The 12657-nt window shown below is 41.9% G+C and overlaps 1 protein-coding gene across 1 annotated transcript in view; it reads left to right on the top strand.

Annotated features, from left to right (window-relative positions):
- Positions 1–12657, top strand: part of uacab (uveal autoantigen with coiled-coil domains and ankyrin repeats b) — a 39862-nt gene that overhangs the window by 19698 nt on the left and 7507 nt on the right. The window contains 10 exon segments of the mRNA XM_062403510.1: positions 1802–1932; positions 5465–5553; positions 6775–6839; positions 8441–8498; positions 8799–8869; positions 9216–9322; positions 10117–10298; positions 11124–11161; positions 11652–11708; positions 12237–12344. Coding sequence (XP_062259494.1) covers positions 1802–1932; positions 5465–5553; positions 6775–6839; positions 8441–8498; positions 8799–8869; positions 9216–9322; positions 10117–10298; positions 11124–11161; positions 11652–11708; positions 12237–12344 — 906 coding nt within the window.

Genomic DNA, 12657 nt, shown 5'->3' with positions numbered 1-12657 from the left:
CCTTGCCACTGTGCAGCGAGGATCAGGGGGCTTTGGAGCCACACCACTCTGTTTAGATGGATGGGTCGAGGTAGCTTTTCCCCCAGTAGTGCCCTGTGAGGGTCAGTGCCAGAACCACTTCAAATGTGCAAACCATAATCCCCCTCTGACATTAATATTTTCAGATGAAGGCAAACAGGGAGCACAGCGGGGGGTGGCGGTGTAAGCAAGGTCTTTCTGGCTGGCCTTGTTTCATGCTGGCAGCAGTGATGGGCACTATCACCATTACTCACGGTGCAGGCATGTCCAGAATGTATTCTTAGCCCCTGTCTTCCTATCAGTCACTACAGAAAGGTTGGAGGGTCAAAAAATAAAGAGGTAACCAGTCTGCAGGGCTGTCTGCACCACCGCTGTTTACCAGGGAGGGGGTGATATTTTAAACCTGGGAGAGCTCACATATTTACCCCACTGAGCCTGACTGACCTTGCCATTTGGTCGGGTGAAGACGCTGGAGACCAGTCATAGAAGAGAGAAGAGAAGAGAGAGGAGCTCTGAAGATCTCACCTGATAAACAAGCTCACAGCTTCTGCTGATATAAGACAATTCAGAGAAGAAGTGGAAGATCATCACAACAAGAGAAGACTGAGAGAAACAGAAGGTTTGAGGAGAAAGGCAAGAATAGAGGGCAAGACACTTGGGGGAGGCGAGCAGTAGCCAGGCTGAGCTGACTTTTACCCCCGAGGAGGAGTTGCAGTTGCCGGCCAGGGCAGGTCCCAGGGCTGGCAGGGCTGGCCCATCTGCTTCTCCACCTCTATTCCTTCCTCCTCTTCCACTCCTCCTTCTCCTCCCTTTTACCATCATCAACCAAACTGCTGTGCAGTGATGAACTTACAGGCAGAGCCTATGAGCAACACAGGAATGCTTAGAAAATCCTGCCAACTTAATTTCGCTGCCTCAAGTGCGGGGAACTCCAGAGGCTGAGCCTTCCGTAGGAGGACCTCCACTGCAGGAGACTGTCATCGTTTTCTCTTCAGATCCATTTTTTGTTGTGCTCACTGGCTGAGTGCACTGAGGAACTGAGGGGATTTTTTTATATTGTTTTTCTCAATTTTTCTCAATTTGTGTTTTTTGTAAACCGGAACAGTGGCGTCCTTTTCAGTAGCGAGGTGCAAGGACCAGCTCCACTCACCCAAGATGAGCCGCTGGCTGAAATGCACCTCCATGCACTTTGTAGGTATTCATTGTCGGTAACCTCCGTTAGTGTTGCTTGTGTCTAGTGCTTTCATCACAAACTCAACTCCCTGAACGCTGTGCTTTAACAAAGTGGTAATGCAGTGAGGAAATTATTCTTGAGGCAAATGGGGCAATAATCATCTTTGGATCAATTTGGTGACTCGTTAATTGTTTCTTAACTACCGGATAATGTGCATGTTATCAAAGTGATAACAGTATGTCATTTCATCTTTGATCTCCATTATGAAGCACTCCACTTGAATGTTGTTCCCAGAAGCCTTAAGAGTACTCTGTTCCCATGCTTTGTAGCTGTCACTCATCAGGGAACTTAGTGAATCTGCATTACGGCACATTTTTGGCACATTTTGTATTAACACAAGTCTATTGTTGTGCTACAAAATCACCTTGCCATAATGTCTGTTGTTGTTTTTGTGTCAGATCTTGACTTTGTGTTTGTCACTGTTGTGTTAATTAGTCCACTTAAAGAAGTGGAAAGTAGTGCTGTTACATGTATTTGGCTCATCTGATTGGTTTGTGAAACGCCATCAAACCCACTGCATGTCTGATGGTTCCTTATCATCATTGTCAGAACACAGACTGGAACAAGTATGATGATCGGCTGATGAAGGCGGTGGAACGGGGCGAAGTGGATAAGGTGGCTGCTGTTCTCGGGAAGAAGGGCATCATCCCCACGAAGCTCGACGTGGAAGGCCGCTCTGCGTGAGTCAACACAGACACACACACACACACTGTCACCATCTACAGACACAAACACATTTGCCAACAGTTGTTTCACTCTGCAATTTCTTTTTGAAAATGTCCAAATCTCAAAATGCTAAGCGTCACAAATTCCAAACATTGCAGTGGACGCCTCACTTCGAATTCCTGACCCTGGTTCCCAAATGCTTTGACAATGAGGTCACTCTGACATTAAAAACATGTTGTACCTCATACCTTCTTTTATGACATCAAGTCTCCAAATCCCAATAAATCCTGCCTGCTCCAAATTCCCATTTGTCTCCTTCATCCAGCTGCACTTCATGTGAAAGCCTTTGCAGTTGCATATTATTATGGGACCATTTTTATATCCAGAAATGGCCCTGTTGGTGTCCATCTTTCTAACTGGAGGTCAGTGTGGGAGTTTATGTAAAGAATGTTTGTGGCCACTGAAGGCTTGACCACACTGGCCTGAGACTGTTTATGTAGTCCTCACAGGAAATGACTCCCTGCAAATTTCGGATCAGAACCACTGTGGTGCTTGCAACACCAAGTAATGCATTTAGACCCAGCTGTAGGCCATTATAGGGATTAGGTGACATTTTGAAGGCCCATATTTATATTGTATTTTTCAATGGGAACCTCAAGCTTGAGGTTTGTTTTTGTTTCTTTCCTGTATAAACACCATACACAAGTTGTTATTAGAGGGGGAGGTTTAACAGAAAGATAGGATTGGAAATGATAAAAGGTGCGTGGGTAAAATAGGTCAAGCTAACAGAAATATGTGAATGGAATTCACTGATGCTGCTTCCAAAAAACCACAGATATTTCAGGTATCACATGCTGACCTTTATTTTGGTCCTATCAGTGATTACAATAACCCAGCCTTGGGAAAAACAATACACTGAGCTGTTTAAAAAAGCAGGTACAGATTCCAGCAGCAGCATTCTGGGAGTCCGGGCGCCCCCAGTTTAATCCCCAGATAAATGAAGTCATTGGTGTCTGGCCTGAGCTTCAGGTTTATTTTGACAAAGGCTTTATTAAAGCATATAACTATGGAACAGCAGATTCTAAGTATTTTCAGCTGTGTGTGAAATTCTCCTGTCACACCATTAAACAAACTAGTGACTGTATACATGCATGGGTGTAAATAAACAGAATCATACAAACAACCTGTTAAATGTCCGGTCCCATTATAAGGTGCTGGAATTTGTCAGAACTAAATCCAGAACCTGAGGCTGCCAACCGTGCAAAGACAGACTGTTGTTGCAGTTAAACACAGTTGCACTCATTATTTAGTGTTCCCCTGCAGGGCAGACAAACCACAGCTAGTTCACACTAAAATCGACGCATCACCTTAACTGGACTTTTATGGAAAGAAGTTGCACACTTGCCAGATCTGCCCAAAACAAAAGTGAACCACAATCGCAACTCAGCAAGTCTGCTTATAGTTCAGTGGGCCACACACAGACCAACATGTGTCAGTGGCATTCTGACTGCTGCAAACGCCTTCAGAGGAATGTCGAATGGTGATCCCATGTAATCACGGACCTCTGCGGGGCAACTAATTACAAACTGTTACCTCCAATATATAATTTGGTGGGTCCCAGATTAACCTCACTGTGTTCAGCTAATGAATTCAGCTCTAACCGTTCCATCGCGGCCTCCAGCTGAGTAAACGCTTTACATCTCTGCGTGGCATTAGCTTGCTCCCAATGAGGTGAGCCCGCCCATCACACCTTCTCATTCTGTGCAGTTGCCTAAGCGAGCTGGCTCGACCTTCATAAAGCGAGCTGGCACGACCTTCACAGCAAAAGAGGTCCACATGACATCACAGCACTCTCTTGGCCCTGCAGCGTGTAACTGGCACTGACTAAAGATACCGGTGCGAGCCCATTATTTGTCAGAGTTAGCAGCAAGTGTCTTTGAAGAATAACAAGAGTAAGCTTTGATTTCAGCGTGATCTCATGAAGATGTGCAGGTTTTGTCTTTAATGGGTAATACTAGATAATCCTTGATATTAATTCGGGTGTAGTTCACAACTCAGCCGATAAAGACTTTAATCTTGCTTAAAGTTGATAATCCCGGTGAACCTCATGATGAAACCTATCCTTGTCAGAGTGCTTCATATGTGCATGTGCTCTTGGCACACTGACACTACTTTAGAAATCCAATGAAGACAAAAAAGTCAACACACATGGACTTTAATGAAAAGGATTATGGGCAGTACTTTTTGTTAAAACGAAGATTTGAAGGATTATTAACCACAAAAGGAACCGTCCCCACAAACCACAAAAATGTATTTACATTGTACCATTCTTCAGTTGTTTGCTTTTCTGCTGTTTTGTGCTGATGCAGGAGACAATGGGGTTCTCAAATTACTGCGGAATTCAGTGAAGTGTGGGCTCATCATGAGTGACAACTTTTATGGATGCTGTGGCTACTGAGTGGCACATCAAGCCATCATTGGACCTACAGACAATATGCCACAATGATGGAGCAGTTTGGACAGAGGGAATTAAGAAAGAATACATGCACATTTGACCCTGTTTAGAAACATTCTCTCATTTACTTTCTGGAAAGTGCTGTGGCTCATGAACTTGATGTTTCACATCAGCTCTGCCCTCAGAACTTGGGGAGCTGTGGTCTGCTTCCTTTCTGTTGTTTGCACCGAGAGGTCAAGACTCTCCGCTGCTCATCAGAGAACCAGCATCTTGTGGCCATCAACACGGCTTTTAATACCCGCGCCAGTGTTGAGGTGGCAGCCTAGCTGTCTCCTTGGCAGATACTTTGGGGTGAGAGTATAAACAGGTTCATGTGACTTGACGGGCGACAGACTGAGATAGGTTTACACACAAGTGCTCTGCAGAGCTTCATGGCTTGTGGCGGCCATGCTGCTGCTGGTTAAATCAGAGGAGGTGAACGGTAATGTTTCAAGTCAAAAGTGATGATGAAATACAGGTTGGAAAATACTTAATTTAGTATTTAACATGCGAATATGCCGACTTTGTGCGATTCAAACATGGAATATAAACAATCACATGTCATTGTACATTAAGTAACTTCTCTGGTTCTTTTAACTGAACCACATGATCCACAAGCTGATGAACTTATTGTTAATAAAACGTAAATATAACATTTTAGGACTTTAGGACTAATAGCTCATACTTTGTTGGTCAAATGAGACTGTGAACACAGAGGCAAGCTGTAGTATTTGTGCAACTTTGCCAAATGATTTTATAATATTGCTGAGTCATATAATATGGGGGGTTACACCAGGAAGCAGACAAGTTGCTCCTGGTTTGTTTAAAGTCAATACAGGCCCTGAGGGTTATTTACTTTGAGACTGCAGATCCTGCTGATAGCCAGGAGCCAGGCAGACGGTTGCAGTCGCCCTCTTGTCCTTAAGTTTCACCCTCACCCCCTTTTCTTAAACCCTATCCCTTTTTCCCTTGCCCTCCGCTGCACCTCACTCTGCCTGCACGCCCTGTATTTCCTTTCCTAAAATGTCTCCATCTATCTTCTTGATTACTAGGTTTCATTTGGCTGCGACACGAGGACACCAAGACTGTCTCAATCTCATCCTGGGACACAACGTTGATGTCACTGCGACTGATGCCACAGGTGAGGATCAAAGTTGTACCCTGGAGCTGTATTTATATTATATTTCTTTGTGTTTATATTTGGTCCATGCCCATCACATCAGTAGCAAAGAGTTCATACTGAAACTACTTAAACATTCAATGCACATTGCAGAAATGGCAACTTCTCTTTGAAATGATTAAAAAGTATACCGCTCTGTGTCCCTTGTTCTTACCTTTTTTTTTCATGACCATATTTTCTCATTGTCAGTCTCTTTCTATTCATCAACTACACAGAGGGCTGCTAGCAAGCATGTTCCTTTTCTTCATGGCAGCTTATATTGAAGAATAATCTTAATTAAATCTAACGCTGTTCAAAGAGGAATGTTAAAGTGGTGATGTCTGTCCATTTCAATGCCGAAAATAAATAATTGAAATGAATGTCATACCTAGAATAAACAGCTACTGTTCAACGTTACCACTTTCCCTCCACACAAATACTGGGAAAAAATCATGTATCTAAAAGGGTTGAGTCTCTCTTCCTTCATTTGCCTTCTTCCATATTAGCTGCTGAAATTCCCTGTCACACTCGGATCATCTATGTTTATCAATGAGCATGATTATTTAAATAAATTACAACCAATAGCAAAAAGAGGCGTAAGCTTAATTTATAATGAATTATTAAACTATTAACCGATATCCTCAGACACTGCACAGACACAGACTTCATTTCTTGCTCATTAAACTATATCAATAATTTTATATTGGTTTACTCCATCTGCTAATGAGGATCATAAATTGGTATCACATTATCTTTGCATAACAGGAGTTGTCAACTGCTGCATTTTAAATTTGTCCATTGACATTTCCAGAGGGAAAACAAACCTAATGAAGCTGGAAGTGTTTGTTAATTTAATCAAGTTAAATCAGTTTGGAACTTTTCTGATTCGTGCGGGATTGAACTCCCTGCTAAATATTTTTAGAGGCACGTTTGTAAATTGTGATTAAAAAAAGTTATGGAATTGCTTTAACCACATTCTCAACAAGTAATGAAATGGAATCGTGACTCCAACATAATATTTGTAAATATAATGCTTCTCAAATGGAATATTGAAATATTAATTGGTTAACTTTTTTGTTATTTACAATGTATAACAGTATGTAGCTGGATAATTGCACATTGCGGCATATGGCTCCGAAAATACACACATGCACACATGAGGATGTGAATGTACTTCATTTTCACTTCATTTATCACTTTCAGGTAAAAATGCTCTTCATCTGGCTTCGAGAAACGGACACTCGGTGTGCGTGCAGAAGCTCCTGCAGGTAAACAACCGCTGCTCCACAAACACTCTCTGTACCCGACTGTTATTTACTCCTGTGAGGAAACACAACACAACACATAATAACAACTTATATTCTTTTGATCTTTATATCGTTGGTTTTATTTTCTTCCATTCCTCTACTTGTTGTTCATGTTGCCGTGTTGTTTATCTCCACTGTTGTGTATGTGTCCCACAGAGCAGCTTCTCAGTCACTGGTGGGTCAGTTTCCGTCACAGCTCCTTTAAATAATTGTTGCCCAACAGCTCTGGCAGCTGTGCCCAGTCTGTATCGGTCGACAGTGGGCCCTGTTGAGTCACCATGCCCCTCTTTAGGATTTATGTGTTTACAATGAGGGGGCTACCTCTGTGATATTGTGCTCTCTCAGCCTCGTAGCCCCGCCCCTATCTGTCACATGGCAGTGATCTAACAGAGGTAGTGGCTGTTGGCAGCGAGCTGTCAGTGGTGTTGACAAGCCTTCCCTCCTGCAAACCTGGCGTCCATTCTTGGTGCCGTCATCACACCAGACATAGCAGCTGGACGCCATCACCCACCACCCCCACTATCTCCCTCTGTCAGCCCAAACCCTCAAAGTATAGGGTATCTCCCCCCCGACCCTCCATGCTCTGCCGTCGGCTCCCGTTGCCGCTCTAGCGCCTCCAGCCCCCCACCCCACCCCAAGCTTTGTCACTTGAGCGGGCAGCTAATTTTTGGTCCTTGTTGCTAGAGAGAGTTGGGTTTTTATAGTGGGGGGGGGGGGGGGGCAGAGCTCGCTGGCAAGCTTACCCAGCAACATCAGGCCCCTGTTGGCATCGAGTCCTCAAAGCTTCCACAACATGTGCACATCAGCACAGTTCTGCAGAGACGACTCGAACATGGCAGCACAGCACATGACTCGCCTGCTGTTGCCTTCTTAGGTTCCATTGCCATCAAGTTGTTTCTTCAGTGAAACAATTTAATTGTTTCATTTAAATAATTACTTTGTTTTCAAAAAGTAGACTTTTTGAATAATTGTCTGATTCAACAGCCTTGTAACTTGAGTGATTCGGTAAATAAGTTTCTTTTCACTCTTTTAGCTTTTGAACAACTTCAAAATCCAGGCTAAAGAATCAAATCAAGCTAACGTCATTATCCACTTTGAGAAAATGGTCATATTTGACCTGCCTCGTTGGCCACATGATGTAATGCAGTGAACCAATTATTAGTGACCCTGCTGTAATTTGATCCACTAACATCATTATATACTTAGAAGAAATTACGTTTGAGGGCTTTTAGTGGGTCTTTGTTATTATACTGTGCTGTGTGAAAACTGCTCTGTGTTAATACGTCTAATGTACACCGCTGATTACACTTACATGTTTTCTTTAAATCTGTGATGTCTCATATGTGCTAAAATGTCACTTTTCATGTTAATTATTTACAGAGCAACTGTAGGTTATTGCCGTTAGTGAGACGCTGCTGTTAGAGCGAGCTTTAAATAGTGCTCTTAGATATATGACAAATGTTGTACCTCATTATTTTATAGATCTAGTTTATGCTTTAATCCGTCATGTTTTAACACCAGAAAAAATCAACGCGCAAACCTTTGTCTATGTTCTTTTACAGCACAACAGTCCAGTTGGAAATGTGGACCTACAAGGAAGAACAGCTCTACATGATGCTGGTAAGACTCTTAACACTGACACTCTGCTGTAGTACTCACTTCACTAACTTTATTCCAAACTCTATTTTACGTAACGTTCAAAAGGACTAACTCGGCTTTATCCTACTCCGCTCTGAATGTTATCATTTATCCCGTTACCCAGGATAATAGTGAAAAAGTGCTTTCTTTTAGTTTTGACTGCAAACCTTCAACATATACAGCAGGGTCCACGCCAGCACTGAGCTGCTGAACACATGTTTCTCTGTGTTACTGTCAATGGGATGAATTGATTGCAGTGGTTTCTCCTCTTTCTCTGTGCAGTCATGGCCGGCTGCTCATCCAGCGTGAAGCTTCTTTGTGACAGCGGAGCATCTGTGAATGCCACTGATTTTGTGAGGATTAATGATGCACTTCATTTCACACAGTGTTTTAAATGGTCTCCTCTCGTGTACATTTCTTTCATTGCCGTGTGCCAACTGTGTAGTGGTCATTGTGGGAGTAGTTCACTACATGTCAGGTCTGTTAGAGCAACACACAATCTGATTCACTAAATCTCCACCTGGTCCACTTGAATGAACCTTCTTTAAACTGAGGGTTAAACTGGGTGCTTTGAGGCAAGTGACATATTGACACCTTGAATGGAGCCGTTCACTGTGTAACTGTATTGTGTTGTACCAGTGGGACTTTGTGGAAATGTGTGTATCTATATGTCTGCCTGTGTGTGTTTTTTGTCTCCAGGATGGCAGGACACCTTTGGTACTGGCAACCCAGATGTGTCATTCACGCATCTGTCAGCTGCTGCTGGAGCGAGGGGCTGACATCACCATACGGGACAAGCAAAACAAGTAAGAGACATCTTCTTTGTTCGAGTCGTCAAATATCAATTTTAATCACTGCGAATCAAAATGTGGTGCAGGTTTTGACAAGGGGTGTTACACTGTACATTCAACTAATCAATCTATTTGCATTTCTATTGATCTTTTTCTGACATGAACATCAAATCACAAAAAAACACAGATTGTGTGCTAGCTATGAACTTTTACCACACACCTTACTGATTTTGCAAAAGGGACCCTACACACATTTTAACTAGACCTGTGTCGGACTGTTGATGAATACCAGCTAGAGTAGAAATGGAAGAATAAATCATTTTTAAAAAGGAGAAATTGAAAATTACAACAGAAACTAGAAGCCACAGATCATTAGTAGTTAATTTGCGTATTTTTTTGTCAACTAATAAACACTTAATATGCATCTCAGGCTCACAAGGCTGAGTTGAGTCCTGGAAACTGTTGGCATGTGGATTAATTTTAATAATTTTATTATTGACATGATTAAAATTTTAAATGCTTTGTTTTCAATTTAATATAATATCCAACATCTCAAAAGTAAATAACACATTTTTACTTACATATTTATTGGGGTTTCTAACCACACCAGCGTTTGTAAAAACAAAAGGGTCCTCTAAAATTCAATCATTAACATCCAGATGTAATCTCAGTTAAGCAAAGTACACAGTGAATTCTTGTTTTTGAGATGCTTTGCTTTGTGAGCTACGCATAAATCACATCAATAACACAGTTGTAGCACAGTTTGTGTATGTTTTTGCTCCTAAACTGTCGTTGTTGGTCTCCCTCAGGACGGCGCTGATTCTGGGCTGTGAGTACGGCTGCAAGGACGCGGTGGAGGTGTTGCTGAAAAGCGGCGCTGACGTGAAGGTGGTCGACGGCCTGGGTCATGATACAGTCCACTACGCGCGCCTCAGCAAGAACCAGGAGCTCGTTGCAATGGTCAAAAGTTACTTCGACAAAGTCACCAGAGGTAGATGGAAAAAACACCACCTGAGGCAGAACGTGCTAAAAAAACATCATTAGCAGTTTGAAATTAATAAAAGAACAAGAATAGCATATTTTATTTGACCTCTGAGTGCAACACAGCATCTGAAATTTTAACTTCTGTCTGACACATGTTAGCCTTGTGTGTGCATTTGTGATGATCTTCAAATAATGCCAAAGAAAAATCATCTCGTTTCCACTTCCCATTTGTTTAAAATTCAATTTTAAACAAATGGGAAGTAGACTGTTTCAAATCAAATTCCATTTTTCAAGCTGTGAAGTGACTCAGTTGAAGGGTAACAGGGTTTTGAGACTATTGCTTGCTGTGTTTAAGCTACGTGGTGTAATAAGCATCTATTAAGTGAGTCACCTTTTTCAAAACCATAATACATACAGTGAAAATGGCACATATATAAATATATATGTGTATAGCCACTTTCCACTGGTTTGATAACTGTACTTATTAAAACACAAACAAATATACATACACAAATGTACCAAATATACAAATGATACAGAAAATCAAGGCAGCTTTATTTCAAATATCTTGTAGAGGTTAGATTTGACCGTCTTCCAGAATGTAAACATACACTGTACATAAGAAAATAAATTGCTTTTCAGAGACAAAGATCAAACTTTTCTCTGATTTCTTTTCTTCTGTCATTTTTTTGTGTCTTTTCCTGGAACATGTTTTCAGGAGCGACTGAGCTGTAAACACTATTATTTGACTTTACAGTGGTAATCTTGTCAAATCTTTGTATGTGGGAGAACAAGTGGAATCTGAACTTGCTCTTTTCTTGCTTTGTTGCAGAAAAAGAAACTGCAAAGATGGAACAGTGGAAGCGACAGGTAGTTCCTGCAGCCTTCACTTTGCCCCCCCAAATCATCCATTCAACCTCACCTATAGAGAGGAGAAGCTGCAACACCCTCCACACACTACTCTACATATTTAAAAGACCTTCCTGTGTACATGTAGCAGGAATACTAATGACGTGACATTTGTGTTGCCATTCTGTTTCCATAAAGCGTTTGTTAAAGAGGAGAAAGGTCAAGGTTTCCTCGTATCCCAAAGCTGTTGTTGACATTAATAAGTCAAAGTCCTTCCCATGCAGCATTCAAATGATTAGATACTGTGAAGCCTCTGCTGTAAAAACACACAGGAAATTGCATTGTCTCACAGCCAAAGTCTTTTTCTTTTGTCGAGCTGCCCCGTATCTCAGTTGAACTTGACTGCCATCTAGTGATAACAAGTGGAAGTTGTTCCATACACGTTTTAAGCTTGTGACAATGTTATAACCTGTAAACATGGTTGTAAAAAACGATTCTGTCTCATCCTCAGCACTCAGTGGAGCGATCAGAGGCTTCCGAGGTTAACACAAGGGATCTGATCATACACGTATGTGTCGCACACACATTGACTCTTCTTCATTGTCACTCATAAGAGTCTCAGGACATTCAAAATATGTACTTGAATTCACTGCACTAAAATGTAAGTACAGTAGAGTGTATACCAGTCCCCCTGTGAAACAATATTTAAATGCACTGGTTCTATTTGCACAAAATTCCACAAAATCAGAAACATCTGTCCCCTGAACCTGTCAGTTTTATTTATCAAGATCAATGAAATGTTCTCCGCCCTTTGATCCGAATCCTGAACACGTTTTAATGCCAGGTGTAAACTTATGACTGTTTCTTAGCTTTAAACCTGTGTGTGTGTGTGTGTGTGTGTGTGTGTGTGTGTGTGTGTGTGTGTGTGTGTGTGTGTGTGTGTGTGTGTGTGTGTGTGTGTGTGTGTGTGTGTGTGTGTGTGTGTGTGTGTGTGTGTGTGTGTGTGTGTGTGTGTGTGTGTGTGTGTGTGTGTGTGTGTGTGTGTGTGTGTGTGTGTGTGTGTGTGTGTGTGTGTGTGTGTGTGTGTGTGTTGTAGGACTTGGAGAAACAGAACAACACCCTGCAGGAAAGTCTGAGGAAGTACCACCAGGAGCAGAGGACCCTGTTAGATAAGGTCAACATACTTCAGCAACAGCTCTCACAGGTAAACAATACACCACCACAGGAGGCTTTCTCCAATGCACATCATTTTCTGTGGGCAGATCTGAAGGACCCACTCAAGGCTTGGAAGCTGAGATATATCATTTCGTAGTCTTAGGTTCTGCCAAGCGAATAACAATAATGTTGGATTTAGGACTGTGTTTCTTTAAGAGTAGGCAGAGCGGGCTTCTAACACTGATTGCTTTTGTAAAACATCACTTACTATGTTTAGAATGCTGCATTCTTTGAGCATAATTGATGAGCTACCAGAACACTTTTCATTCACAAGAGAATGAGGATATTTACCAAAATGCTGT

Source organism: Platichthys flesus, chromosome 1 (assembly GCF_949316205.1).
Source record: "Platichthys flesus chromosome 1, fPlaFle2.1, whole genome shotgun sequence".
Taxonomy (NCBI): Eukaryota; Metazoa; Chordata; class Actinopteri; order Pleuronectiformes; family Pleuronectidae; genus Platichthys; species Platichthys flesus.
This window is presented reverse-complemented; position numbering and strand designations above follow the sequence as displayed.